The following is a 27,429-nucleotide window of genomic DNA, read 5'->3' as shown; positions in this document are numbered from 1 at the left end:
AAATGTGCTTTGTATTTAACTGCATATATATTATTTTGCGTAAATTACATCTATGTAATGAAATAATATAACTTCTAAGCTCATCTTCAAGTTATGACATTGTAGTGATTGATTCAACACCCTCATAAACTTACTCGTTATAACATTGCCTATTAGTTTTCCATTCACAGACACTCAGCATTTTAAAATAAAGTTGTGTTCATAATAATTTTAAGAATCTAAAATAAAACAGTATTAGCAACAGGAAATAATATAAATATATATTTTGTTTTGTATGTCATATAATGTATAATGATTAATAAAACAGGAATAAATTGCTTGGGTTAAAGCAAAAGGAGATCAGAAGGGGACGGAGAAGTTACTTCTGTTCAAGAAGTAACAACAAAAATTGCAGGTCAAAGCCATGCAAAAAACCAAAAAATGTAAAATTTCTTAGTTGTGTAAAGAAACCTTTTTTCAAGATAGAAAAAACAGCGATTCAGATTACAATATTGAAAGAAACACAACATCGTATCAGGCAAACAAGAGATAGTAATGCACAATGTAGCCTAGGAGTGTTCATCTACATATTAGGAAGGATAGGGTGGTCATTGGGCAGTCTCAAAGAAAGTCTTGAGATTGTCCATGTTGTAATTGTCTAAGATTTCCAATAGCTGTGGTACGCGACTTTTTACGTTCACTCCTTTAAACTTGAATTTGTCTATGAACAAGTCTGTGATCATACCTGCAATCATTACGTCAATAGACATTGAAAAAATGGATATCTTTATGACTTTTAACTTCCTTAAAGGTTGACTTCCTACAAAATTCACATTACAGCTATTTGGTATCAAAAGATTCACCATGTCTTGCTCTGCTGTGTTTTAGGTGCAAAATATGTGTAAATGTGATTACAAGCTATTAAAAGCTCAGAAACGAACAATTAATCACAGCCATCACGAAACTGCCATAGATTAGACAAAACAATAACTAAATCGTTTGACCATGTCAGAGAAATAAATTGACTCCAATCTACAGCGGTTTTGTGATGGCTGCGATTAACTGTACGTTTTTGAGCTATTAAGAGCTTGTAATCACATTTCCACATATTTTGCACCTACAACGCAGCAGAGTAAGACATAGTGAATCTTTTGATACCAAATAACTTTAATGTGAATTTAGTTGCAAGTCAACATTTGAGGGTGTCGTGTATTGTTTCTAACTATCACCCGTCATAACGGTATTATACCGAATACACTGAATACACATTTTACATTAAACACACCCCTTAAACCATGCTGCAACCCACACCTGAGCCACAACTTGAACACAAAGATGATCACTATATAGCATGTGTCAATATGTGGCCTGACAAAGACCACCGACTGCAGTATCTCTCACACACATCCAACAGAGACCACCCACCGTAGAGCCTTTCAAGGTGACATGGCTGCTTTTTATATTCAGCTTGTAGCTTCTCAGCGTCCTCTAGTATTTGCCTGTATTCAGGAGAGAGAAACTCGACAGAGCTTTCATTCGCCTCCAGCTCCTAAAGGTATGAAATCACAAAATATATATAAGGGTGCGGCTATTCTGTGTTTTTTTCTTTCATCGCTAGGGCGCATCAACCGGAATCTCTGGTTAGTGCGCCTCTAGCAGTGAAAGAAAGAATGAAACAGTGCCTAACGGTAGTGTTCCGTTAGGCGCTGGGTTAAAAAAGCGTCGATTAATACGAAACTGGGTCATTAGGCACTGTTCCGTTTTAACTAGCAAAGTTGCTGCCGTGTTAAAAATCAACGTCCTGAGTTCTGCGGCCTATACAAAGTTGCGGCCTATGTATTTTTTTATTATCGTTTTTTTGAAAATAAAGCAGATGCGGCTTATATATGGGTGCAGTTAATAGTCCGAAAAATACGGTAAACACAATCAAATTTTGAGACTAAACCATGAGATGTTAGAAAGAATACAAATTGAGAAATAAAGCTTATTCCCACTTGGGTAGAATCATATAAGCAAATATAGCTTCAAGGTTTTTCTTACTCATCTAAGTATGCATTTAACTCTCAGTCTTTGTTTTAGTTCAAGTCTGAATGAGAAATGGTTAAATTACTACAGAGTAGTATATATAGATTGTCATTGAGTATTTAAACTTTGGTATTATGGTTATATTGATATTATTATCTAGATATTATAGATTATATCGTATTGATATATTATGATTCCAAGAGGGTAGAATAACTACTAACTAGCTTGTCACAGCATTGCATTAGCTTATAAGTCTATCATGATACATGTAGATTGTCATTCGTCCTCTCTTTTGTATCATTCCGCTGTTTTACAAAGGAACGACATCTTTCATATACAACCAATATAGACAAAAGAGAAATGGAATCCAAAATGGCTAAACTCTGTGTAAGAATCATCCTAGTAATTTACTAACCTACATGTATATAGCCTATTATCAAATAAGTAACAGAGCTACCACAGGAATTAGTGCCAATCATAAATTACTTTCATTTTTATGCTGCAAATAAATGAACTTTTTTGGGGTAGGTGATTGCCAGTTCACAAAGTTCACTAAGACTGCAGTGAATATCTACATAGGTTGCAATTGGTTGACCTCACATCAAACAATCTCCTACCTTGAGTGCTTCGATAAGTTGAACCTTCTTTGCTAGCAGCAGTTGGTACTCTAACTTGGGGTGGATGAGTCGTAGTGTGTGCTCGATTGAGTCATCATTCAAGTCACAGCTTACATCAAGTTTTATCTTCTTCTTGGTAGCCTCTTTGCTGAGGACATCTTTGAGTATAGAGATGGTCGATATGTTGTCTGAGAGGAACACCGCCTCCCCTTTTCTGAGACATAAACCCAGGCCAATGACCGAGTAGGTATGGTCTAGAGCAGCATTTCCAGAAGGCAACAATTTGGGCATTGTTTAAGTAAATGTTTTCTATCAATTTTCAGGATGCCATCACAATACTATAACACATTTAAGCATTTAAATTAATTGTTTGCTTTTGATAGAAGGATAAAAAGTAATCCGAACATTTCGCCTCACAGTTTTACAAGTCCATTTCACTATAGAACCTTCTAGAAAGTGAGTGCAGGGTCTAAAAAGAACCATTCTGACAGATAATATTTCAATATTAAAAATTTGCTTGTCTAGAAAGCAAAACAAACCTGGGCTATGCCACCTTTGCTACCGATTGAAATAACCACGCTTAGACAAACATAGCAAATATGTCAAATGTTGATCAGACCATGCAGTAGAGAGACTTACCTGTAAGTACAATTGAGCTGCGTGTCAAGAAAGGTTGAAGTGAAAATAAAGTTCACACTGTCTCCTGCAGGAACGCGCTCTGGCAGCTCTGGAAGGCAAAAAGTCACCCAACTGTGAACTTCCGCTGCAGAAAACTTTCCTGTCAACGTAAGTTTGTTGCAAGGTCTAAAATCAGCCAAAAGATAAAATAAAATTCAAGAGAAACAAATAATAATAATAATAACAGTGTTAATAAGAAAACAAAATAGCACAAAAAAAACGAAATAAAAACAAGAGCAGCTAAAGACAGCAGTGTTACTGTAACAAAATGGAGAAAGGTCAGAACTTACAGGAACTATAACCTTTATGACGAGGAGATTATTCCAAGCACGGCAAGGTTTACGTAACGGGAAATGCATAATCTACATATTTATAGAATAGTTGTACTTTAATTGTTTGGCAACCAGTTTTAAGAGTACTATGTAGATGCTGGAATTGCTGAACATTTGAACATGTTTATTTAAAAAGCATCAGTAAGCAGAAAAATCAATGTTAACAGCAAATTTGCTAAAAAATTGATAAACTGCATGATATGAACAGAAACGTTATAATTAAGGTTTACCGTTATAATTTATGTGCATGGTTTACTGTTACAATTAACAATACATTTGTTTGTTGTAGCTATTCCATTTTAGCAATGATATAAACCCCTCGCAAGGATAAGCGACGGCTATCATATGGAGGGGTTTAATGATCGAGCTCTATTTGGATGAACCCGAACATAGCACCAGAACAAAGAAATATGCTGAATAAAGCCCCTTGTAAATTTACAAATATTATGAACAATGGTAGTTATTTTACTGATCTGTTGATTTCAATTTGTTGTAAATAAATATAGTTGCTCAATATTTTCACCGTTAAGATCAGCCAGTTGCCATTCACAAGCATTCTTATATCAATAGTCGCCATTGTGAAATGGCCCCAATTAGGTTTTATATTTAGATTTTGACTACAAAAACTACACTGCACAACTTTGCCTGCTGTCCCATCTTATTGGCCAGGTAAAACATTGAGACAACAATGGAAGACTTTGTCATTTTACATTAGGGGTAGCAGAATATTAATCAAAAACTAAGGAAAAGAGGACGTTGTTCGGGTGACTTCGGGTAAAGTTATATTTAACTTTAGGCATACATTACGACTTCTACCATTCTCAAAATTGGTAAAAATAGGTAATTTGAAATGTTTTATTTTCCATAGATCCATTTTTTGGTCAAGTATTACCCCTACACTGTAGATATTCAAGGTTTGCTATTGTAAACCGCAGAGATCTACTGACTGAACGAGCTAATGAGACGATAACAGCGAGTCGTGTTTTCCAAACCTAACAGGCAACGCGACCCCCTCGAGAGAGTTGTGTTTGTCCAAAACCCAGGCTAACACAATCCTAACAGAGCTCCATCATTAAACCCCGCCTATATGATAGCCGTCGGCTATCTTTGTGGGGGTTTTTTATATTAATAAATTCAGCCTCAATTGGCTCACAAGATACTTTAATAAAAATATACAGCAGCCCTCGTCATAAAAACACTACACTGTAGATAAATCTTAACTATGATAAGATATATTCATGGTCGTCTGCACAAAGCTATGCCTAAAAGTTAGAAAAAAATTGCTTTCAATGGGATTATAAGTCACAACTTTCGGCTTCATAAACCAACTCAACAACTGCCCTAATCAACTATCCACCACATTTGTGGAATAATTGTACATATAGTTATTACATCTGACACGCATGGCACACTAGACTGCCATTGTACTAGTAATGATAAATAATGTTCATAAAGGTTGACTTGCAACAAAATTTGCATTACAGTTATTTGATATCAAAAGATTCCCCATGTCTTACTCTGTTGTGTTGTAGGTGTCAAATATGCAATTAACTGTTCGTTTTTAGCTTTTAAGAGCTTGTAATCACATACCAACATATTTGGCACCTACAATACAACATAGTAAGACATGGTGAATCTTTTGATATCAAATAACTGTAATGTGAATTTTGTTGCAAGTCAACCTTTAATTAGCCAGTCTTAGTTCAAAAGAAGAATGACCTTGTGTCATCGAAGGAGTGAGTCCGCTGGTGGAGAGACAGAGGTTTGATGCAGTATGTAGTTAGCAGACACGTCTTTGGCTGGATCCTCGGTGTGAGATATGCTCTCAGTTTTCCATATTGACCTTCTATAGTCCGGATCTTTACTTCAAGTCGGGTCGTGTTTGCCTGACATCTATAGGTTGCCAGGAGAAAGTTACCTTGCTATCAATAAAAAGACAAGACAAAAATATAAAACCGCAATGATTTATTAAATAACTACGCCCAAACTTGATGTCTAATAATTGCTTTGTAAGTCAAAACCATCGTATCTTGAAGCAAATATTATTATAAGTATACATTGTACTTCATTTAATTCATTCTACAGTAAAGTAAAAAACTTAATGATAAATACTGGAAGCAATTACGTGTAGCCTTCAAAGAATTGCACAAAACAAAATTACATCTACATGTAAAAACCAAATCATGTGCAAAAAACTATGTAAATCAAAAATAACTATCAATTTGATTATTAAAAATTTTTTTTTAATAGCCTTCGAGTTGAACATGGCCTAATTAAAGTGTAGCCTTGGTTTTCAAGGAAAGGTGGTTATAGCGATCGAAAGCCTATTTAACTTTAAAGAAAACAGGATGCTTTAGAAAAAGGCAACCAGTTCATTTGAGTAAAATCCGATTCTTTAGCATGCTCTTTAGCATGTATTCATGAGTCATTGGTTACAGTTTGGAATAACCCGATTGGCTAGGATATAATAGATCAACCAATAGGCACAACTGGTAACCAATAAATGAGTCAAACCAAGCAAGTCAAGACAAGCGCTTGTGAAAAATAAATGACTTTGTTTGAAAGGCTATCAGGGTTGACTCTAATTTAAGTCTTAAACCGCTGCAGTTGTTGAAAAAAACATGTGACACATTTTAAGTTCAAGGATGATACTCTGGTGAAAATGCTCTAACTCGTACAATGCAATTACTGCAAGCTATTGACACAAACAAACAGAATGCATGTGATGGTAGGCAAGTAGGTAAGTAAAAAAGGTAAGTATGTAGGTAGACAAGTAGGATTATAGGTATATCGGTAGGGAGGTAAGTAGGTAGGTATGCAGGTAGGGTAGTAAGAAAATATACACCAAGAGCCACAATACTGCAGATGATGTTTATTTATAGTGCTGTGGCCAACAATTACATCGGAGACCTGATTTGAATATAATATCTGACAACATGCATTATACTTGGTAACAACAAAATCATTCCAACACTTTTGACCAACCCTAGCTCATCACAAACCCATTCAACAGTAAGCACAACGCACATTAGCTCACTGTCTATGATAATGCATGGAGTACATCTATGGAACAACACATACCTCTGGCTCACACGAGCTGAAGCTTATGACAGCTGAGTTCTTGTCGATGTCTAGTAGGTCCACAGGCACATCACTCTAAAATAGGAAAAAATAATATCACTGAAGCACATAGAGCTCACACATAAAAACTGTAAAATAAACACTTTAAAATCACCAAAGACTCTCAGGAGGGTTGCTTCTGTTTCTTCGTATTGACAGCTTTGTTATTATGTTACACAGAGCCTTGCAAGTTCACTAGTGTCATGTATTCTCAATTAAACTGTTTTCAGGAAAACGTATATGTGAGAATACTGAAAACTCGCTAAAAGGCATTTGATCAAATAACAAACATAGTCTAAACTGGTTGGTTAGCCCCAAATCACGATAAGGCGCTATTATAGATGAATTCGCGCAAAATTTTAGTAGATTTTCTCTGAAAGTATCATTGTTTTTCTATCGTTCGTGATTGTTTTTGATGTATGAGGTGATCTGACTGCCAGGATGTCTCAAGATTAAAATCGATATAACTTGATCATGATTAAGACGCTCAGATCAATCGAAAAAGTGATTAGGATGTCTATAATTAAAAAGAGATAATAATAATAAAAAGAGAGAATAAAGACATATAACACTGCAACTTGAACACAATAGCCGATAACAACTAGTGATGCCATTTCCCACACATTTTTCTTGATTTTTTATTTTAACCATGATCAAGCTTTGTTGATTTTAATTTTGATACATCCTGGCAGTTAGATCACCTCAAACATAAAATATTATATAAACATAAATATATTTTCATAAATATATCAAATAATGATACTATCCGATGCAGTGTCCTAAAGTTTTGTGTAAGTTCTCTTCAAAGATGAGATTTTTACAGAGTGACCTTGTGGCCTCTCCCACTCAAGTGATTAGCATATTGGGTAGATCTCTAGCCCACCCTAGTGGCTAGTATACTGCATGCACGCATACATGGTGTCTTCTTCAAAAAACTTATTACATTCAAATGTCAAAAATGATAGATTGACGTGAAGACTGCAATAATTTTATCTATTTATAATCAACTACAAGTTGACAAATCTTAATCACTTTCTCAAACTATTGAAAATGGATCATGAAAATGGAATTAGACTGAGTTCCTCACATACCTGAATCAGAACGTGGTCGATAGACATTTGCACCTCCAAGCTAAGAGAATAGCTGGCGTCATCTCTATTCAACACAAACTTGTTGTTGATATGAAATCCTGGAACAGCTGAAATACTAGATGGATTCTGGGCCTGCACTTGGTAGTTGTCTCTCTCCGTCAGTACTTGCTTCTGAAGCATCTCTATTTCCTGTCTAAGAGAGGCAATCTTAGCCTGATTCTCCTCCGAGTACTTTACTTCTCCACCGGCACTGATCTCCTTAGTTTGAGGCTCTGTTGTTAGAGAGTTCACCCAGCCTGTAGCATACATAGATCTGCATGAGTCAATCGTCTCCACCTAATAGCTAGTACAAAATTGCCAAAGGTTAGCGGAGCAGCAAGGCAATACTAGTGAATGTGGTTGTACAAAAGTCTCTCTGCATTATATTATATATAATTGTTGTATGGCATAATTTGAAAAACATTTGAAATGAAACTAATGCCAATAAAATAATATATATAGTATTATAATATATTATTATTAATACTATATTATTAATTTTATATTAACATTATAAATGTTATATTATTTTATATACTAGAAATTCCCCTGTCATACAGCCCACAACCAAAGTGATATGGGAAAAAAGAAAAGGTACTGCTGGTTGTTGAGGAGTAGTAGTTATGTAGTTAGTTAGTAGTTGTTAAGTAGTTGTCAGCAGGAATTGACAGAGTATAGTGTAAATGGGAGTTCGAGATGATTTAAAATAAATTTGAGGGAGCATCATCATCATCTGGAAACAAAGGGGCTGCCAAGTCCATGTCATTTACATCGACTATAACATCTACTAAAGAATTCCCTGAATCAGATGAGTTGTTATTATTTTGAGTAGCGTGTTGCTGAACATTAGCATTTGATGTTGATGGTTGTTGTGAGGACCTTCCATTTATCCTCCTATTGAGCTGTAATAATTGAGAGACACGTGGGCGGCCACTGCGTCAGCCACGACGTGGTGTTCTGGGAAGTTGTATGTCCATAGTAGTTGTCAAGTTGTTTTGAAATTAAATTCAAAAGGTCAATTATGCAAAACAAAAGGTTGTATAAAAATCACACCTAATCTACTACTATCTCAAACCTATGTTTTACAACAATAAAATAAATACTAATTAAAGCTGTAGGCTTAACCTACTGTACTGTATGTAATTTAACAACATCAATAATGAAATATGTTTATTATATCTCTGAAATGCAATATTAGAAGTAAAATGGCAAGCTGCTGTGTAATATATACAGTTTGAAAGTTGGTTGTGTTGAATGTAGAATGGTTTTGATAGAATGGTTTTGATAGAATGGTTTTGGTTTTGATGTAACAGAAAGCGAGCATCAGAATTCACGTGTCTGGAAGTTTTATGCAAACTGGAGCAAAATAAAAAAATGTTCTCGTCATAAAGGGCATTGTAGTTCGGCCCAAGCTTGTACATAAGATGTGAAGAATTTTGGCTAACGTTCTAAATAATTTAATGAAACCTTCGGTAATTGGACAAAGAAAAAACATAGGCTGATAAACTGTCGTACCTGTAAATCGGTCTACGACTCAAACGGTCTACATTTATTACAGAAACCTTCGGATAAATAAATTCGAATAATTATTCTTATAATTGAATCTTAGAGTAATTTTATAAAATTGAATAATTATTCTTATAATTAAATATTTTCGCAAGATATTAAAAACGGAAAAATATTAGAAACCTTCGGCAATTGGACAATGCTATAGACTGGTGAACTGTGCACGTTTTTCTTGTGAAATACAAACGACTTACTGGTTCTACTCTCAGTTGCACGGCTTTATCGGCGTTTCGTTGGCTGGTCTTAATTTTGATTAAAAAAAGCTCGTCAGGTTTGATTAGCAATTTTAGGCCAAATTAATCTGTCTAGTTATGTATTATCCGATCAGATGGGTAAGGTTTAGGATTGTCTACAAATTTCAAAGACTTGGTAACATATTTAAATAGGTTTAAATGTGTTTTGTATCATTATTATACTTAAATGACTCCATTGAAAAATGGTTAAATTTGTTGATGAGATTTCGGTACAAGGGTTTGCGACGGTGTTGATGAATATTTTCGTGAGTTGTGTGCACATATGCATTTATCATAAATCTCCCAGACAATTGCTTCGCTCCTGTTTAGTCGTGGGATTGCAAAAGGAATTATATATATATATATTCTATTATTATAATATATTATCGTAATAGTATATATATAGGCCTATATTATATATTAAAAAAGATTAACTTCAGAGTTTCGCGCTCACATCTGCCTACTTCAAGTCGTGTTTTTTCACACAACCTCTGGCCATCCTGGTTTTCAAAATCAATTTCATAAAGCTGCTAAGATGAAATACTGATAAACATTTTGCTACGTGTTGGTAAAAACTGTGACAAACAAAAATTTCACAAAATAGTAAATTCATACATACACTAATCTATGCCATACCTAACTATTTCAAGAGTAACATCAATTTTGTCATGTATATGACAAAATGAAACTTCAGAGCCCTTAAAAAGGCAAAACTGCGTATTTAATAGGAAACATGCACCCTGGCAGTTCGCAGGGCTGAGAGAAATAGTCAAGTGTGCTGATAAAGTACAAAGAATATGTGTATGCACAATTATTCTAGCCGCGAGGAAGATGAATGATTAACTCAGGTGGTAGAGTGCTGGGTGGCCAAGCTGGATGCCAGGGTTCGAATCCCGTATGATGCAATATATTTCCCAACCTCCAATAGCGGAGGCTAAGATTCCAGCAGATTAAAGTACCGTGAGAGATTCTCAGGCGTTGCCAATAAAGGAGAGCGAATAAGCATATGCCAATAGAGTCATATCTTATAATCTTATAATTCTACTAACATGGACGGTGAATGGGTTAAACAGTTGGGAGTTGGTTCGAATTCCGTGTAAGGCAATATTTTACCCAAACACCAAAAGAGAGTTGGACAGACAGTTGGCTCTGATTATAGTACAGATTAACAGAAGGTTGTTGTCAATTGTGACCTCTCGCGTGAAAATCGACCAAAAGTCGGCATTCACTATTGTTAGTAATGGAGCTTCGAAGTTTGCATTAGGTTTATTGGGGAGCACATGGCTACTTTGTTTATTATTTTACCCTAGACCAATCAGGGTGTGAGGAATTCATTTCTGAAGTCAAAAAATGATTTTATTGGCTCCTTATGCCGAAATTTTGCGATCGTAGTCGTTGCTATGCGATCGTGACGTCATCAAAATGGCGACTCGTGAAGATTCTAAAACTTCGAAAAACTTTTTTAATCTAATGAATCTGAGGAACTTGGCACATTGCTCGATAAAATTGATGCTGAATATGGAGAAACAATGTGTATAGATCCAGATTTTTATGTTACTGATGACCTGCAAGCTCGGATGCCCGATTTTAATGACGATGAAGAAGACGATAATGAACCTACCGAAGGATTAACTGTTATTCACTCGTATAGTACTCCGGTTATTGACACAGAATCACCTGCTGCCAGCTTACCAACTCATCCTATGGTGTCTAATGAACCTATTAGACTCAGTTGCAAGTGTGACTGCATCAACAAATTTGATAGAACTCTGATTTTCATTCAGCTGACTTACAATAAAGGATATTCAAAGACAGAGTTAGATTTAGTTATTACGGGCCGAATTTCTACTTGTGTGGATGATGGGAACACCACATAACCTTTTGAGCATAAGGAGAAGATCAGAAAAAGGTCAAGATGCAACTTTAAATATCATGGTGAGTCTTATTGAACTTTTTCTGATCTACCCTGTTTATTTTTAGTAGTAATAGTATAGGTGTAGTAGCCTACTAGTTGCTGGCCCAGTGTATGCTTCCCTGAGTCACATAAAATTACATCATACAATACATGACTCAGTGATCAGTCGTACTCACTGGCTTGAGTTAGGTGTGTTTTCACTCATAATTGATTGCCAGTTGCTACATGACTTATTCAATGTGTCAATGCTTGTGTTTATTTTTTTGCCTGCTGACATTAACCCTATGGCATGAGCAATCCATCCCTTCGTCACATGATCATTAGGCCACTAAGTCTATTACTCGTAAAAGTGTCTCAGAGTCAGAATCCGTTGCCAATCACCTCATTAGCTCATTCTTTAGATTTTTTCTAAATTAATTAGGAATTAAAGGAAATTCTAAATTAAAGGAATTTAATTTTAATTCAAAAGATTTTAAGAATTTAATTCTAAGTTAAAGGAATTAAGAGCTTTCACAAGTTTTCATTCAGCCAGCCCTGGTACGACGACATGTTATTCTCATAGATTGTTGTGTGTACTGTTTGCTAACCATGCTACCAGGGTCACTTTGATGCACAGCCATGCTTTTTTTTGTTTAGGAAAAGTAAAAGTTCAGACGTATCTAGACTCCCCTGCCATGATGTATGAGGTAAGACTCGAAGGTATCAATGGACTGCCGAATGTGATAAAACCTGAAGGTTTAGACTATGACCGCCAAGAATACTTGCTTACTAACATTCAAGAATTTTGCCGTCTTGGCACTGAGGGTTTAGTTTGCCCGAAGCCTCATGGTAAAAGGCGTAAAACGTGACCATAGCATGAATTTTAGCCTTTTTCTGAGTCAGATGTGAGAAGGAATGTAATCGTGGTCTTGGGTCTGATACCCCTTGTGTTTTTTACACTCACTGTTTTGGCAAAATAAACCTCAGTATGGATTTCAGATGTGATGTTAAATCATACAGCCTATCAGTTAGTGGTGATATACCTAGGAGCTTTTCATCTTATTCCTAATGTGCGGTTAGTGTAAAGTACGGATGCGTAAAAATGTCCAATTTTTTTTCAATTTGAGAGCAGGGTTTACCAGTCTTCTGTTGTCCTGACCTTAAAATGGTGTACACCAGCTGTTTCAGCATGCTTACTTACCCTAGAGACCAAGTTTCACCTCAGTCAGTGAAATACAAATGGCCGTATCCAAGGAGAACCTAACGTAAACAACCTATTTCTGTGCGTCGCGTCTTTATTCGCGATTTTCTCCGTTTCAGATTTTGAGAGTTTTGGCTGACGTGCCTTCCAAAAATTCGCAATATCTCATGAACCACTTAAGCTAACTAAAAAATTCAAAATGCTTTAAACTCTCCACAAAATTCTGCATCTGGCTGTGTTACTAACTCAAAATCTGAAAATCCCTCATTTTGGTTGATTTTCACATGAGCGGTCACAATTATTAACTTACTTTAAAAGTCATGAAGTGGCTAGACTTGAGCGTACAGCTGCGGCCAAACCTCGGGATATAGCGACAGAACCTTTTTACAAAAACCTGACGAGCCGCTAGGTTGCGTACAATAGACCAAATAACTTTATGAGAATAATTGGCTAAAAGCCAGCAAATTGACTTAAAAAGTAAAAAAGAGAATAGCCTCTACCATTCCAGGCCTGTTAGCCATGTTGTCGCTAGTTAGAAAACAGCGCTGCCTTACTACTTAGAGGCATATCATGTAGCTATACAGAAATGAATAGCTTAATTTCAATAGCAATCACTGTCTATGCGGGTGTACCTACGTAAGTAATTACCTGCGTAGGTAGTTAGGACTATCTCATCATAGTCAATGTTGCTAACTTTCCCTGCTTTGATGGCCGTGACAGATTCATTAAAAGTCTACAATATCAAGGAAACATAGAATCATAAATACATCCCAAGTAGTGCATACTAGTAGTAGGACTTAGTAGATCTACTATATCACTGACATGTGCATGCTAGTAGTGCACTGTAGTAGCGCTTGGGTGGTCCAGTACGGGTGTCTGTTTTTCTTTTATGAATGAACCAGATCAAACCAGATTAAAGCTACATGTACTTAGCATTTTTATATATTTACTACGATATATCTGCATATATACTATATATTCATCAAATGATAGCAAGTCACAAAAAGCAGAATTTGTGATACATTTAGCGTTATTACATTACACTGTCAGTAATAGTAATCTGTACTGCTCAAACAAATACCTAAAAATCGTAAAAATTTCATAATAAAAAGCTGTTCCCGTAACTATGGTACTACTTTATGTGCAACAAAACTCGCAAATATTTAAACGACATAGCAAAACTTGTCAGGAGTCTTTACAGACTCATGTTGCTTAGCTGAGAGCCAAGCAGGTGCTTTCTAATTCTTTCTCATGAAAGTTTTCTCATAACAAACTATTTGTTATTGATTAGCTTCTTCGGGCATACTGCACTGTGAATTACCCTTATAAATTTAGGTCAAGTCCAGCCAAACCACACTCCCTTAGTACTAGAACTAGTATGATCTATGTATTTTTAAATCAAAGTGGCAACATTTTTTACATGAAACCTTCATATATTGGTTTTGACTCGGTTCTGTGTTATAACTGATGGACATACAGTAGTTACCTAAATCAATATGGGGTGAATATTAACCTCAGCAAGGCACAGAGATTGACTGACTCAGAGAGTGAAGCTTTGGTATAGAGTAGAAATGCTACTTCCATAAAAGGTCAAATCTTTGAAGGTGCCACTAGTAGAGATATTCAAATCCACAGCTATCCACACTCACCAGAAACATAGAGCTATCCACACTCACCAGAAACATAGAGTTATCACCAGAAACATAGTTATACAGAACTGTAAAATTAAAATAATATTTTCAACATGTTCACCTGCTTGAAGCGTCTGATTGGCTCATCCGTCTCATCAAAGCCATAGACCTCCACGGTGCCATCGTCTCTTCCGACAAGAAGATCCAGGCAACCATCTGCGGTGATGTCATAGTTATCGAGGCTGATAACACCTCCTAAAGAATCAGCATTCTCCACCTGCCATTTATGGATGGGCCCTGTTCTACAATCACCAACCTTACAGCTCAATATCTAAGCCTTAAGGGCTTGTGAATGACCCAATAAGACAAGAAATATCTCTGTTTTTAACCAAATCTGATAACAATCACACCTCAAATTCCCGGTGAAACCAAATACGCAATTTGAAGTTATGTTTTCAACAAAATTGTGATACTAAACAATTCACCAGTAACAAGGTTCAATAAGGTGATTCATTAAGTTACTTTTTGTCCTTCACAGTGTCACCATTCAATTTCCTCACTGACTACAAAGCATTATGGGTAATAGTAGAAAAAGCTTACTTTAGCCTTCTAAAATTAAGAACAAGGCATTTGCACCAAGATGTCGATGTAGCTTAGGTTCCAAAAGATCTGGAACAGTCTCACATATTTTTTAGAGTAATATGTGAAAAGCAGAGTTCAATGGTTAACATGCCAGAATTTCTACAAATTTTTGAAGGCCAATTTCCATTCAAAAGATAGCAGTTTTATGATTAAAGACCGGTACACGCCGTATAGCCATATATCAGCAATAATCCCATACTACATCAGTGATCATCTGTGGTAACAGGTTTACACTATCACAAACTAATCAACAATGCGGTCACAGAAATGATAAGACACTAGTCCCGCAGCAACTATCATGAAGGGAAATATAGATCAAGCAACCCGCGACAGCCAATGACCATCACCAAGGTGATGCACATTGCGCAGACTGTCGAGGATGTTCAGGGACATATCAGAAAGATTTGACGGCTGTGATATTTCCTGACATCTTTGCATTACTTTATTGATGTCATCAGTCTACGTTACAAATAGTCGTTGAATAAACGCTACAAGGACAACTCAAGACATACCGCGATGCAGTGTTTACTAGCCTTTACACGGAAACTCGGACATGTGCAGTCTCACTTCAAACGTGTCAATCAGGTGGTTATAGATAACAAGAATACCAGGGTCAATATTACAGAGAGATATGGTTTTGTTACTTCTATGAAAAACCTTCATCTAGTCTAATGCAATGAAACAGAGAAAATGAAAGCAACTATAGCACAGGGAGAAAGAAGTAGAGGGTATCACATGAATATCTTAAAAATTTTATATCATGACAATTTTTTTATAATTCAATCAATATTAAATATAATTTGAGACTATCTTATATCATTTTGGTCTAAGACTGCTGACCAGGCATTTTTACTGCTGCCTACGCAATACCTCATATGAAAAGCGGTAGTGTAAATTGAGCTGGTTTCATATTTTTGGAGAAGCTAAAAATGGAAGATTCCGTATTAAATTTGTTTCATAATCTTTAAATAAGTTTTATAGAAACAAACCAATAATATTCTTCAACTGCTGCAATATCAATATAATATTACTCACATTGAGAGACTACAGTATGCAATAGACCAAAACTCCTTACCAAATGCGCTCGAAAGAATCTAATTGCTACCACAACACGCCGATAACTGTTTCTGCAGTAAAATACGTTTCATGAAACGCACAAAACTGTCTTTAAAAAATTCTAAAAACATTTAGAAAATGCAGCAGTAATAGCCCTGTCAACAAGTTTGTTTAGTCAATCAAATAAGCATCAACTATAAGGACAATAGAACACGTCTACCATCGCTCTACTGCTCTTATGCAAGCATCACAAATGGATTAATACTAGTGTGCTTGCAGTCTTGTGCTGTGAGAGATCCTATGTAATAACTATGTGCATAATTACTCCGTGATATGGCAAGTTTGTGATTCAAGTTCAGTTCTTGTGCGACGCTACTGTTTTCCCAACGCTCTTAGCATGGCTTCGGACATACAGAAGGACAGACACGGTTCTTATTAGAGTAAACACTGCTCTATGAGAGAATAACTCCTAGTGTTAAGCTACCTGTCCACTCAATGCATAGACTATAAATGCTACAACTTTTTAAAAACTTATCTTTTAGTCAAGACAATCTTAGATATTTCACTCAAGAAATGAAAGCAGTAATATTATTTCGCAAAAACTCAAAATGCTCTTCATAAAATAACCTATTTATTTGAGTGGAAGAATTGTTTTTGAAGTAAGAAAGACAACTTGAGGCAGCAGTTGCAGCTTAAAGTTTGCAGCTTGGAGTAATCTGATTGGCTAGTGTGAAAGGGAGACAAAACCAATCAATAAATGCAACCGAGTAAACAATAGCCGAGCCAGGCCAGAGAAATATTAGTGTATGGAATATTGATTTATGATTGGCGGTGATATAAACCAATAACAGATCAATGCATCTGCAACTCTTACCTATCTCCGTATCTGAAATCAAAAGTTACAAGCAATCATAGCAGGAGATTTCATAGTGACAATTTTAAAAACACGAATGTCTTAAGCCTTAGCCATCTACAAGATATGTATATGATAATGGAGATCAATGCTGGTATATTTACTATCTGTATCTATTGCATCAACTAAGCTATAATAGAATATAGCATAACATGTTGTCTGTTTCGGTAACAACGATTAGAATGAAAGATTATTCTACTTTTGGTGTTTCATGACTAGTAATTTGAAGTTTTGTGATAAATTATGTTCGACGAACTATTGCCAAGTGGTCTTATAAATTGCTTGATTGCTTGTTTATCTATTAAGAAGAGATGCAGGAATCCAAGATAATAGACAACCAATACTCTTGGAGCTATTTAATGATTCAAATTTTACCATTTATAAAGATCTATAATTGCATGCTATCAATCATAATTTTTAGAGTTTATCAATGCGTTGCAGGGCTTGGTAGCAATCCAATCTCAAAATGAGCAGCACCTTGCAAAAGCATCTCTTCAAAAACATGTTTACCTTGGATGAGAAAAAATCATGAACAAACCTGGTGACTTGAACAAGACCTATCCTTCCATCTGAAGTTCCGTATACAATCTCATCTCCCTGTTCACCGCCGTCATTACAAAACAGTTCTATGACTGAGGGAGGTCCTGGTAGTTCTACCTCGTACTGCAGGTCTGAACCCTGAAAATGCAGAAGACTTTGTGGATGGTCTAAAACTGCTGATAATCGTGTGAGCTCAACTGAAATGCATGCAATCAATAAGCCCTCGTGTTCGAGTCTGACCATCGAAGTAAAAAAAACATGTTTAGGAGACTTTCTTGACAGTCACGAGCAGAATAAGGTCACGAGCAGAATTAGGTCATGAGCAGAATTAGGTCATGAGCAGAATTAGGTCATGAGCAGAATTAGGTTGTGAGCAGAATTAGGTCACAGCACAATAGAGCTCCCTTAGTAAAGTCTATTGAAAAGAGTTGATAAACGCCTAATATGAAAATAGGATAGAAGGGCTGGTACACATTTCCTTCTACAAGCATTTTAACGAACCAAATTTAAACATGAGCAACAGCCATACAGCAACATAAAATTAACTAGCCTCCTGCCAGGCAAACAGAGGGCTTGGAACCACAGTTAAAAGACAATTATTGTTCAGGTAAACAAATTTTGATTTTTCACCAATTTAATGCAAACGTACAGGTTTCCTCAGAACAAACAAATGAAAAATCTTGCACAACACAATTTATATAACTGCTTGTTTAACACCAGAAATGTGTGTTGATGGCACACAAGCAGCATTTGAAAAGTGATCTCTGATTGGCTGGCAGTCAAAGAGCTAGTTACTACCTTACTGAATAGTAAACTCAACCTGTAGATCTGCCTCATCCTTCACCAAGTAGTACTACTAAATATTATGAAAGGTTCTGAATGCGAGCGATGAATAAATAGATGAAGCGGAACAAATAATAATAACAATTCTATAAATATAGCCTTTGTACCAAAATAACACCTTCAACGAGGTGAATGTCGGAAACATAAGGCAATCCAAAGCTGGCTAACAAATCATAATGTTGGATTTACCTCCTCTTCCCCATAAACTCGTCTACGACCACTCTTTGGTTACACAAAAGACATCAAGTTAGCATTTCATTGGCGGGTATAGCATTAGAGAAAATGAAATATGGTGGGCAAATAACTCAAATAATTATTTAATAAAATCTATTTGAAGGACGATAAACATTTAAATACTGTGTAGAGACTTTCTTAACCACCTGTTGCAAAAAACACATTCCAGTTGCTAGGAAACACACTTCAGTTGCTAGGAAACACACTTCAGTTGCTAGGAAACACATCAAGACACTACTCATTTACAATTGCGATAGTCAGTTGTACATAAACCGTTTTTAGCAAGATAAAAAAAATTGGAATCAAACTTCATTACAGTTTTTTAGTGTTCAGCTTATTAAACATGAGAACATACTGGATTGGTTACGAGCAGACGACGTTGTGGTGAAGGATGGAGTTTGATCCTTTAAGCTTAGAAGCTTCCTTTCAATGCTAAAAAACTTACCGAAAAATGTTTTGCTTTGTTTTTTTATCTCACAAATCTAGTTTAACAACGCGAAAATAAGCAAAGTTTAAATAGAGCTACAAAAGGCAACAACAATAGAATTACTCAACACCTAAATAGGGTTAAACAGCGCTCAAATAGAACTAGTGAATGCATTGCAACAATAAAAGAGCTACTCGACACTTAAACAGAGTTACTCATCGTTTGAGGAGAGTTACTCCATACTTAAATAGAACTATGAAATACATTACAACAATAGAGTTACTAAAAACATAAATACAACTATGAAATACATTACAACAATAGAGTTACTAAAAACATAAATACAACTATGTACAACAATAGCCTCACTTGAAACTTAAATAGAATGATGTAAAACATTACAACAATAGAGTTACTCAGCACCTAAATAGAGTTACACAACACGTAAATATAATGATGTGAGAAATTACAACAATAGAGTTATGAAATACTCAAATATAATGATGTAAGAAATTACAACAATAGAGCTACGCATCACTTAAATGTAATGATGTAAGAAATTACAACAATAGAGTTACATAACACTTAAATAGAACCATGTAAAACAGAATAACAATAGAGTTACTCAACACCTAAATAAAATGATATAATGCATTACAACTAGAAATTCCGCTGTCACACAGCCCATGACCAAAGTGATATTGGAAAAAAGAAAGGGTACTGATGGTTGAGAAATGCAATATTAGCAGTCAAATGGCACTGCAGTGCAATAGGATAACTGCAATGGTAGCTGTAATGTACTGGGTGTGAGTGTTATTATATACAACAAACAGCAATAATGAAAGGAAAAGATTATATGTTTATATCTCTCCCCCTGCAATAGGAGAAATGCAATATTGGCCAATATTAGAAGTAAAATGCACTGATATTATTAGAATAACCAATATTATTAATATAGTAATAATAGAAAACCAATGCACAATTTTGTTTACATTTCAAAACGTCATAGCTAACAATATCAAGAGGTTGTGATATTTATATAGATTTTTGGAAAATCTATTTAAAACTATTCAGAAAAAATAATAACAGTAACATATTGCCCATCATCGATGTTGTTAGTGTGACTAACACTTCAATAGTCATCCAAACTTATAATTAAATATTGTAATAATCTCATAAGAATCGTTAGAAAAAAATATCATCGTCATTTCCTTTACATTCACTGCTTTGCACATCAGTTAGAATACCAAAGTACTCAAAAGTTTCCAAAATGTCAGTTACTTTGGAATCGGCAAAAAAGAAACGATTTCAGTACTTCTACGTTAATTACAGAAACATTCAGCAATTCGCCAATGCTATAGACTGGTGAAATGTGCACGTTATTCTTTCGTGAGATGCGCACGACTTAATGGTTCCATTCTCTGTCGCTCGGCGGTTCGTTTGCCGATCTTAATTTTGATAAAAGCAAGGCTTTGCAAGCTTTAATAACGATTTTCGGCCAAATTAATCTGTCATTTGTGTATAATCCGATCAGATGAGTATAGTTTAGGAATATGTCGACACTTTTCAAAGACTTGGTAATATATTTAAATAGGTTTATATGTGTTTTGTATCATTATTATACTTAACCGACTCCACAGAAAAATGGTTAAATTTGTTGATGAGATTTCAGTACATGGGTTTGCGACGTCGTTGATGAATAATTTTCGTGAGTTGTGTGCACATGCATTTATCATAAAACTCTCAAACATTACTCAACGCTTACATAGAACACCGTAAAAAATTCCAAAAACTGGTCCAAAAATTAAGCACTGCATACACGCTTTACTCAAGTTAACAAAACTCTTACAAGTTATTTTTAAAAGTTAAGGTAGCATATATCTATCAGATGACCCTAATATATCGCTGTGCTCCATGCTGACTCACAATATACTACGTTCAAACAGTTAGTTCATGTTATTAAACAGATGACAGTGTTAGAAACATCTACACACTATCTAGGTCAAGAAGTGATGGACAGAAAAGCACAGTAAAACCATTTTAATGAAAAACAGGAAACAGTACCGAGGTTAGTAAATGGGCGGTAAAATGTGGCTTTCTCAATTGAAAAACTAATGACAAAATCTATCAAATAACCAGCATAAAAAGCAGAGCCAAGATCAGTTTCCGCTTGCTTTACTATCGTAGTTAACGGTAAAAATTAACTATGTTGTACATATCTATCATATCAGGAAATACAAGTCCATAAAACACACCTTCATGATTTTAAGTGTTCTGTCATTGCAGGCGAGGATGGGGGTAACTTCATCTTGTGACTCAGATTTTTCCAGAGGCAGACATACGATGTCATTAATCTGTAATAAAGGAGATAACTTGAGTAGCTGTAGGACTGAGATGATGGGAGGATTCCATACTCTGTAGAAGAGATAACATTAAGTAGGGGAGCTTCAAATTTGTCCACGAACAAAAGTGTGAGAAACCTGATGGGTGATTTTAGAAACAAACCAAGAGGAACTGGTTACTGTCAGTTATCTATAAAATGTACCAGAGAGAACATTGCATATGATTCACATAATTTCACTTTACTAATATTTATTTTAATTTGTCTCACTGTTTAATTTGCTTTAATTGGCATTGATTAAAGTATCTATATATCTATCTAGGGTATCTATATATCTATCTAGGGTATCTATATATATATATATATATATATATATATATATATATATATATATATATATATACCTAGGGTATCTATATATCTATCCAGGGTATCTATATATCTATCTAGGGTATATATATGTATATCTAGGGTATCTATATATATCTATTTAGGGTATCTATATATCTATCTAGGTTATCTATATATCTATCCAGGGTATCTATATATCTATCTAGGGTATATATATGTATATCTAGGGTATCTATATATATCTATTTAGGGTATCTATATATATCTATCTAGGTTATCTATATATCTATCTAGGGTATCTATATATCTATCTAGGGTATCTATATATATATATATCTAGGGTATCTATATATATCTATTTAGGGTATCTATATATCTATCTAGGTTATCTATATATCTATCTTGGGTATCTATATATCTATCTAGGGTATCTATATATATCTATTTAGGGTATCTATATATCTATCTAGGGTATCTATATATCTATCTAGGGTATCTATATATCTATCTAGGGTATCTATATATCTATCCAGGGTATCTATATATATCTATTTAGGGTATCTATATATCTATCTAGGGTATCTATATATCTATCTAGGGTATCTATATATCTATCTAGGGTATCTATATATATCTATTTAGGGTATCTATATATCTATCTAGGGTATCTATATATCTATCTAAAGATCCAACTATTTCTACATCTATCTAGGGTATTTATATATCTATCTAAAGACCTAACTATTTCTACATAAATCTAGGGTATCTATATATCCATCTATAGATCTAACTATTTTTACATCTATCTAGAGTATTTATATATCTATCTATAGGTCTAACTATTTCTACATCTATCTAGGGCAGTGGTTCCCAACTACCTTGGAGCCATGGACCCCCTGAGCTCTACATCTGAAAGTCATGGACCCCTCTATAAACATCATAATATATGGTGTTTATAACAATGCATTTTAAATTGGCGAACATTATAAATTAGAATAATATAAGAGTCAATAGATTTGACATGTTTCTATTTATTTACTTACATAAAGCAATGCTATACTAAATTGCTTTGACTGTTAATTTTCAGTTTGTTAGTAGGATAGATTATACTTCTTGTTTTTCACCAAATCCTCAATCTTTGGGGAAATGGTTGACATGGAAATCGCATGGATCGCATCGACATCCGATGGAAAGCGCATCGGATGTCATTTTCAAGTCCTAGTCGGTTTTTTGTTGTTTCGATTTGAGAACAATCATGGAGGAGAAAGCGGACTCGCATAAGTATCTAGACACAAATGGGAGCAGAGTTCAAAGGGCGTGTTTGGCTGTCTGTGGATGAATCATGGAAGGCCAAAATTCTTCAATGGTTTTATCTTCATAAACATCTTTGGTTATTTGACCGATCTGCTGGTTTCATTTTGTTGTCAAATAAATATAGTTGCCAAATATTGTCACAATTATGATCAGTTAGCTGCCATTAACAAGCATTCATGATATTAATAGCCGTCATTGTGAAATGACCCAAATTTGGTTTTACATTTAGATTTTGAGTATGAAAACTAAACTGCACAGCTTTGCTGTTGTCCCATCTTATTGGCCAGGTCAAACAATGTGACAACGACAAAGGACTTTGCCATTTCATATTATAGGTGGAAAAATATTAATCAAACACTAGGGAAAAAAGGCCGTTGTTTGGGTGATTTCGGGTAAATTATATTCAAATTTAAGCATATGCTAAGACCCCTACCAATCTGAAAATTGGTAAAAATAAGTAAGTTGAAATGTTTTATTTTCCATGGATCTTAGTAAATCGCTGAAATTGAAGAGGGAAAAAGAGAATTACGTGTTTGCTGGTTACAGGTTGTGTTGTTTTGTACTACTAACCGGAAATCAGGTACTATCCAGCGATTCATGCACATAGGTGATAAAAGTCTAGACCCAAAAACCTAACAAGACAACGCGACCACCCCGCGGGAATTGCGTTAACCTGGAAACCCAGGCTAGCACAATCCCAACAGACTTCGATAATTACACCCCGCCCATATGATAGCCGTCGTCTATCCTTTTAGGGTTTTATATCAATGATCCAACCCCTATGACAGAAATGCTGTAAATATCTAGCTAGAAAAACCAATACTGGCACCAGCCTGTGGACCCCCTCAAAACCTCCTGTGGACCCCCTAGGGGTCCATGGACCACCAGTTGGGAACCACTGATCTAGGGTATCTATATATATCTAACTATAGATCTAACCATCTACCTAAGCAATTCACCGATATTCTAAACTTCAACGACTTACTTTGACGTCATACAATATTGATCGATAACCAATTGCTAAACAAATGAGACAGCCAGAGAAACATTAAACTGAATACATAACCCTAAACTTATCTACCTTTCACAAGTGTAACATATTAAAACACAGTTTAAAGAATGAATCAAAAAGATGAAAAGACCTCGTCTGTGGAATAGTAGTAGTTGATATCCTGTAAATCTCTGTAGTGGTTGAAGATATACTTTCCAGTAACCAACAAATCAGCAGCCTCCACATGCCTACAACAAACCAATCAACAATCTCGCATCTCTCTATTACAGCCAACAAATCAGCAGCCTCCACATGCCTATAACAAACCAATCAACAATCTCGCATCTCTCTATTACAGCCAACAAATCAGCAGCCTCCACATGCCTATAACAAACCAATCAACAATCTCGCATCTCTCTATTACAGCCAACAAATCAGCAGCCTCCACATGCCTATAACAAACCAATCAACAATCTCGCATCTTTCTATTACAGCCAACAAATCAGCAGCCTCCACATGCCTATAACAAACCAATCAACAATCTCGCATCTCTCTATTACAGCCAACAAATCAGCAGCCTCCACATGCCTATAACAAACCAATCAACAATCTCGCATCTCTCTATTACAGCCAACAAATCAGCAGCCTCCACATGCCTATAACAAACCAATCAACAATCTTGCATCTCTCTATTACAGCCCAAACTATTGCTTAATTATAATTATGACATACTTTAGACCAAAGAAAGAAAACCGCAATAAAAGGGCACATTTCAGGGAATAAGATAAATCGATAAATCAAAATGGAGCTAAGTGATAAATGGGTCGATCTAGGGTCAATGATCTATTTACATGTAATATTTAATATTTAAATGTAAATAAAGTTAAATGATCTATTTACATGCTCTGTACATCCTCGGAGAGATTCGTAGCAAAAGTTAAGAACTGTTTTCCTTTCTTTGTGTAACCTTTGACCTCTGATCCCGCAGCAGCAAAGATCTTTTCTTTGACACCACCAACTGGACCACCCAATGAGACTCTACATATCTTGGCAGACGGCATCGTTTTGAACACGTGCTGTGGGTAGAAATTAGCATTTAATGAGTTTGCTACTGAGCAGTGTAAAACATATTTGAACCTCTATTAACAATCACCTGAGGAACATATATAACAACTTTCAGTGTATTTTTATATGATTATTCACTATGAAATATAACAGACTAGGTGAATGCCCAGCATTGCTCGGGTAATAAACGTCTTTAGAGAGAAAATTTATTTTTATTTAACATATAACAATATTTACCATTCTAACTTTTAAACTTCCCATCATGGGAAAAGCGTTCCGTGACGTTCAAATTAATTAACAGAAAAACAAAACAACTGTAAAGATGTTTAAATGTGAAATATTTAGCAAAGAATTGCTGCATAGTCTGTGTTGGTACAATGATTATAATGAAAAATAATTTGAAACTGATACAATTATTTCGAACTGAAAAAAATCATGAATATGTTGAATTAACAATAACAATGATTACATAGAAGTGTGTGTATGAAGAGGTTACTGTGGTAGCCGAAACTACCCGTCCAACCTTTGAATATGATGATACTGGTACCTCTCAATACTGGTACAAGAGTAAAAATGAGATATCGGGCTGTTTTTGTCGGATGCCGAACAAAGAGAGAATGTAAGCACAATTCCATCTAGAGATAATACAACAGTCTAGGTGTAAAAGTTTTAAATTTAATAGTTCTTAGCGATAGTCATGGGGAAGAACCAAAAATTGAAGCTGGTAAATGACATTTGCAATTGAAACATCACATTTGAAAATTACAAAATAAAAAAAGTAGGTAATGAATTTTGAAGTGGTTTATAAAAATTTTTAACGAGCAAAACAAATGCAAGGTAATAAAAATAAAAAGTGCATCACATTTTAGCAAGAAAGATACCGTAGATAAATTAGCTAAGAATGACAAGACTGGCTTAGCCTTGTGGTTAGGCGCACATGTGAGCAAACTGATGGTTGCAATCTCTGCGAGTTCAAATTCAGCACCAAGCACATTTTTCGTTTCTAAAACTTTATCACTATAACTTGACAGACAACAAACTGCTAGATTTATATAGATTTGATAAGAAAAGAAGATCTTAGAGGGAATTATCTGAGGTTATAGAGGTATGACTGAATAGTGATTATTAAATATTGCTATACAACTAAAGCCACTATATAATGGTAAAAACAATTAAGTTTGAAATTTATTATTGGCTAACAGTAAGTCCGACAATGCCCGGGAGTCTTTATATTTTCAATCAGATGAGTTTTAGAGATACGAGTTCTAAAACCAAATACTTTTAGCGACCTGGCGGAAGGCATGAAGCATATGCATGTGAACTTTGGATTAACTTGGTCAAAACACGTAAAACCAAATAGGGTCGACATGAACTAACAGACATGGACACAATGAAAAAGTGAAAATTATTAATTTCTTTTGATAAATCAGGTCCAAAATGGCTATAATTTGATCAAAAAGGATTAACTATGATCTTTTCAAAGCAGCAAGACTACTATAATAAACATCACTATAAACCAATGATGGCAGCAAATGATGGCAGCAAAGAATCAGTGTTTTTTATAATGAACACAATAGTAGGCTTGCTAGGTTCTCCGCACCGTGAGAAAACTTGGCATGACATTAAATACTCATTTTCTTCAAATGAATGCGTAGGACGCATTTAAAATATACAATACATTTAAAGAACTATTATTATACTATATACAATACTATTAATGAATTAAGCGTTTTAAAATACAGTTAAATATTCACAAAAACCAGCAAATATTTTCAAAGTTTCAGTTCCAACACTATACTTGCACTAAGTTGACTAATAACTTTTTCTTGCACCAAAATCAACTAAATTTTTGTGTACTTTAGTTTTATGTCAGAAGGCATGTTGAAAACGAATGCACGGTTTTAATAGGCCACCTTACCGTGGGATCTCGCTTTTTCATTCCAAAGAGTTGCAGTACTCCAGCCTGATCACCAACTAGGACCTGCCAAATAGGAAGCTATTAATTTACAGACTGAATTGTATTTGCTTACTGTGAGAAACTTTGTAAACAGACGCATTTTACTGATACAATAGTAAGTTCACAGACTTATTTTTAGTCTCGGCACAACCATACTGCTGCATTGCATAAAATTTACTCCACTGAGCTTTCATATCTACTTAAGCACCTTTTCATAAAGTGCCAGAAACTACCAACCTTTTGAAGTGGATCTTTGCGGCCACTTGCTGGAAGAATGTGCATGCATTTTTGAGAGGTTGTAGACACCTGACAGAAGTCCACACGACTTAAATTCATCTCCATCATCTTG

At 35.1% G+C, this 27,429-nt stretch overlaps 1 protein-coding gene across 2 annotated transcripts; it reads right to left on the bottom strand.

The window, feature by feature from the left end:
- Positions 1 to 280: 280 nt before the first annotated feature.
- LOC137401399 (Bardet-Biedl syndrome 7 protein homolog) lies at positions 281 to 27,425 on the bottom strand. 2 transcript variants are annotated; one of them, XM_068087730.1, is made up of 16 exons: positions 27,318 to 27,425; positions 27,042 to 27,104; positions 24,959 to 25,134; positions 24,210 to 24,306; positions 21,317 to 21,415; positions 17,556 to 17,695; positions 16,979 to 16,990; positions 14,528 to 14,708; positions 13,424 to 13,508; positions 7,843 to 8,138; positions 6,713 to 6,787; positions 5,351 to 5,553; positions 3,261 to 3,425; positions 2,622 to 2,835; positions 1,405 to 1,528; positions 281 to 724 (listed from the first exon to the last, which is right to left on the bottom strand). In XM_068087730.1, exons 1-16 carry the CDS (start codon positions 27,423 to 27,425, stop codon positions 588 to 590), a joined length of 2,175 nt encoding a protein of 724 aa, XP_067943831.1. In that variant the 3' UTR covers positions 281 to 587. The 2 variants fall into 2 exon arrangements, with proteins under 2 accessions (XP_067943831.1, XP_067943832.1); XM_068087731.1 differs by lacking the exon at positions 16,979 to 16,990.
- Positions 27,426 to 27,429: the final 4 nt, after the last annotated feature.

This window comes from Watersipora subatra, chromosome 8 (genome assembly GCF_963576615.1).
Source record: "Watersipora subatra chromosome 8, tzWatSuba1.1, whole genome shotgun sequence".
NCBI classification, from domain to species: Eukaryota; Metazoa; Bryozoa; class Gymnolaemata; order Cheilostomatida; family Watersiporidae; genus Watersipora; species Watersipora subatra.
This window is presented reverse-complemented; position numbering and strand designations above follow the sequence as displayed.

What these genes read in the sequence shown, in the direction of transcription:
- LOC137401399 (XM_068087730.1), bottom strand. Translation starts at nt 27,425, where the DNA reads ATGATGGAGATGAATTTAAGTCGTGTGGACTTCTGTCAGGTGTCTACA. An exon ending in TCCGAGGATGTACAGAGCAT is followed by an intron (nt 24,307 to 24,958) that starts GTAAATAGATCA and finishes GGTTTGTTGTAG; the next exon opens with GCATGTGGAGGCTGCTGATT. An exon ending in CAGCTCAATTGTACTTACAG is followed by an intron (nt 2,836 to 3,260) that starts GTAAGTCTCTCT and finishes TTTATGTCTCAG; the next exon opens with AAAAGGGGAGGCGGTGTTCC.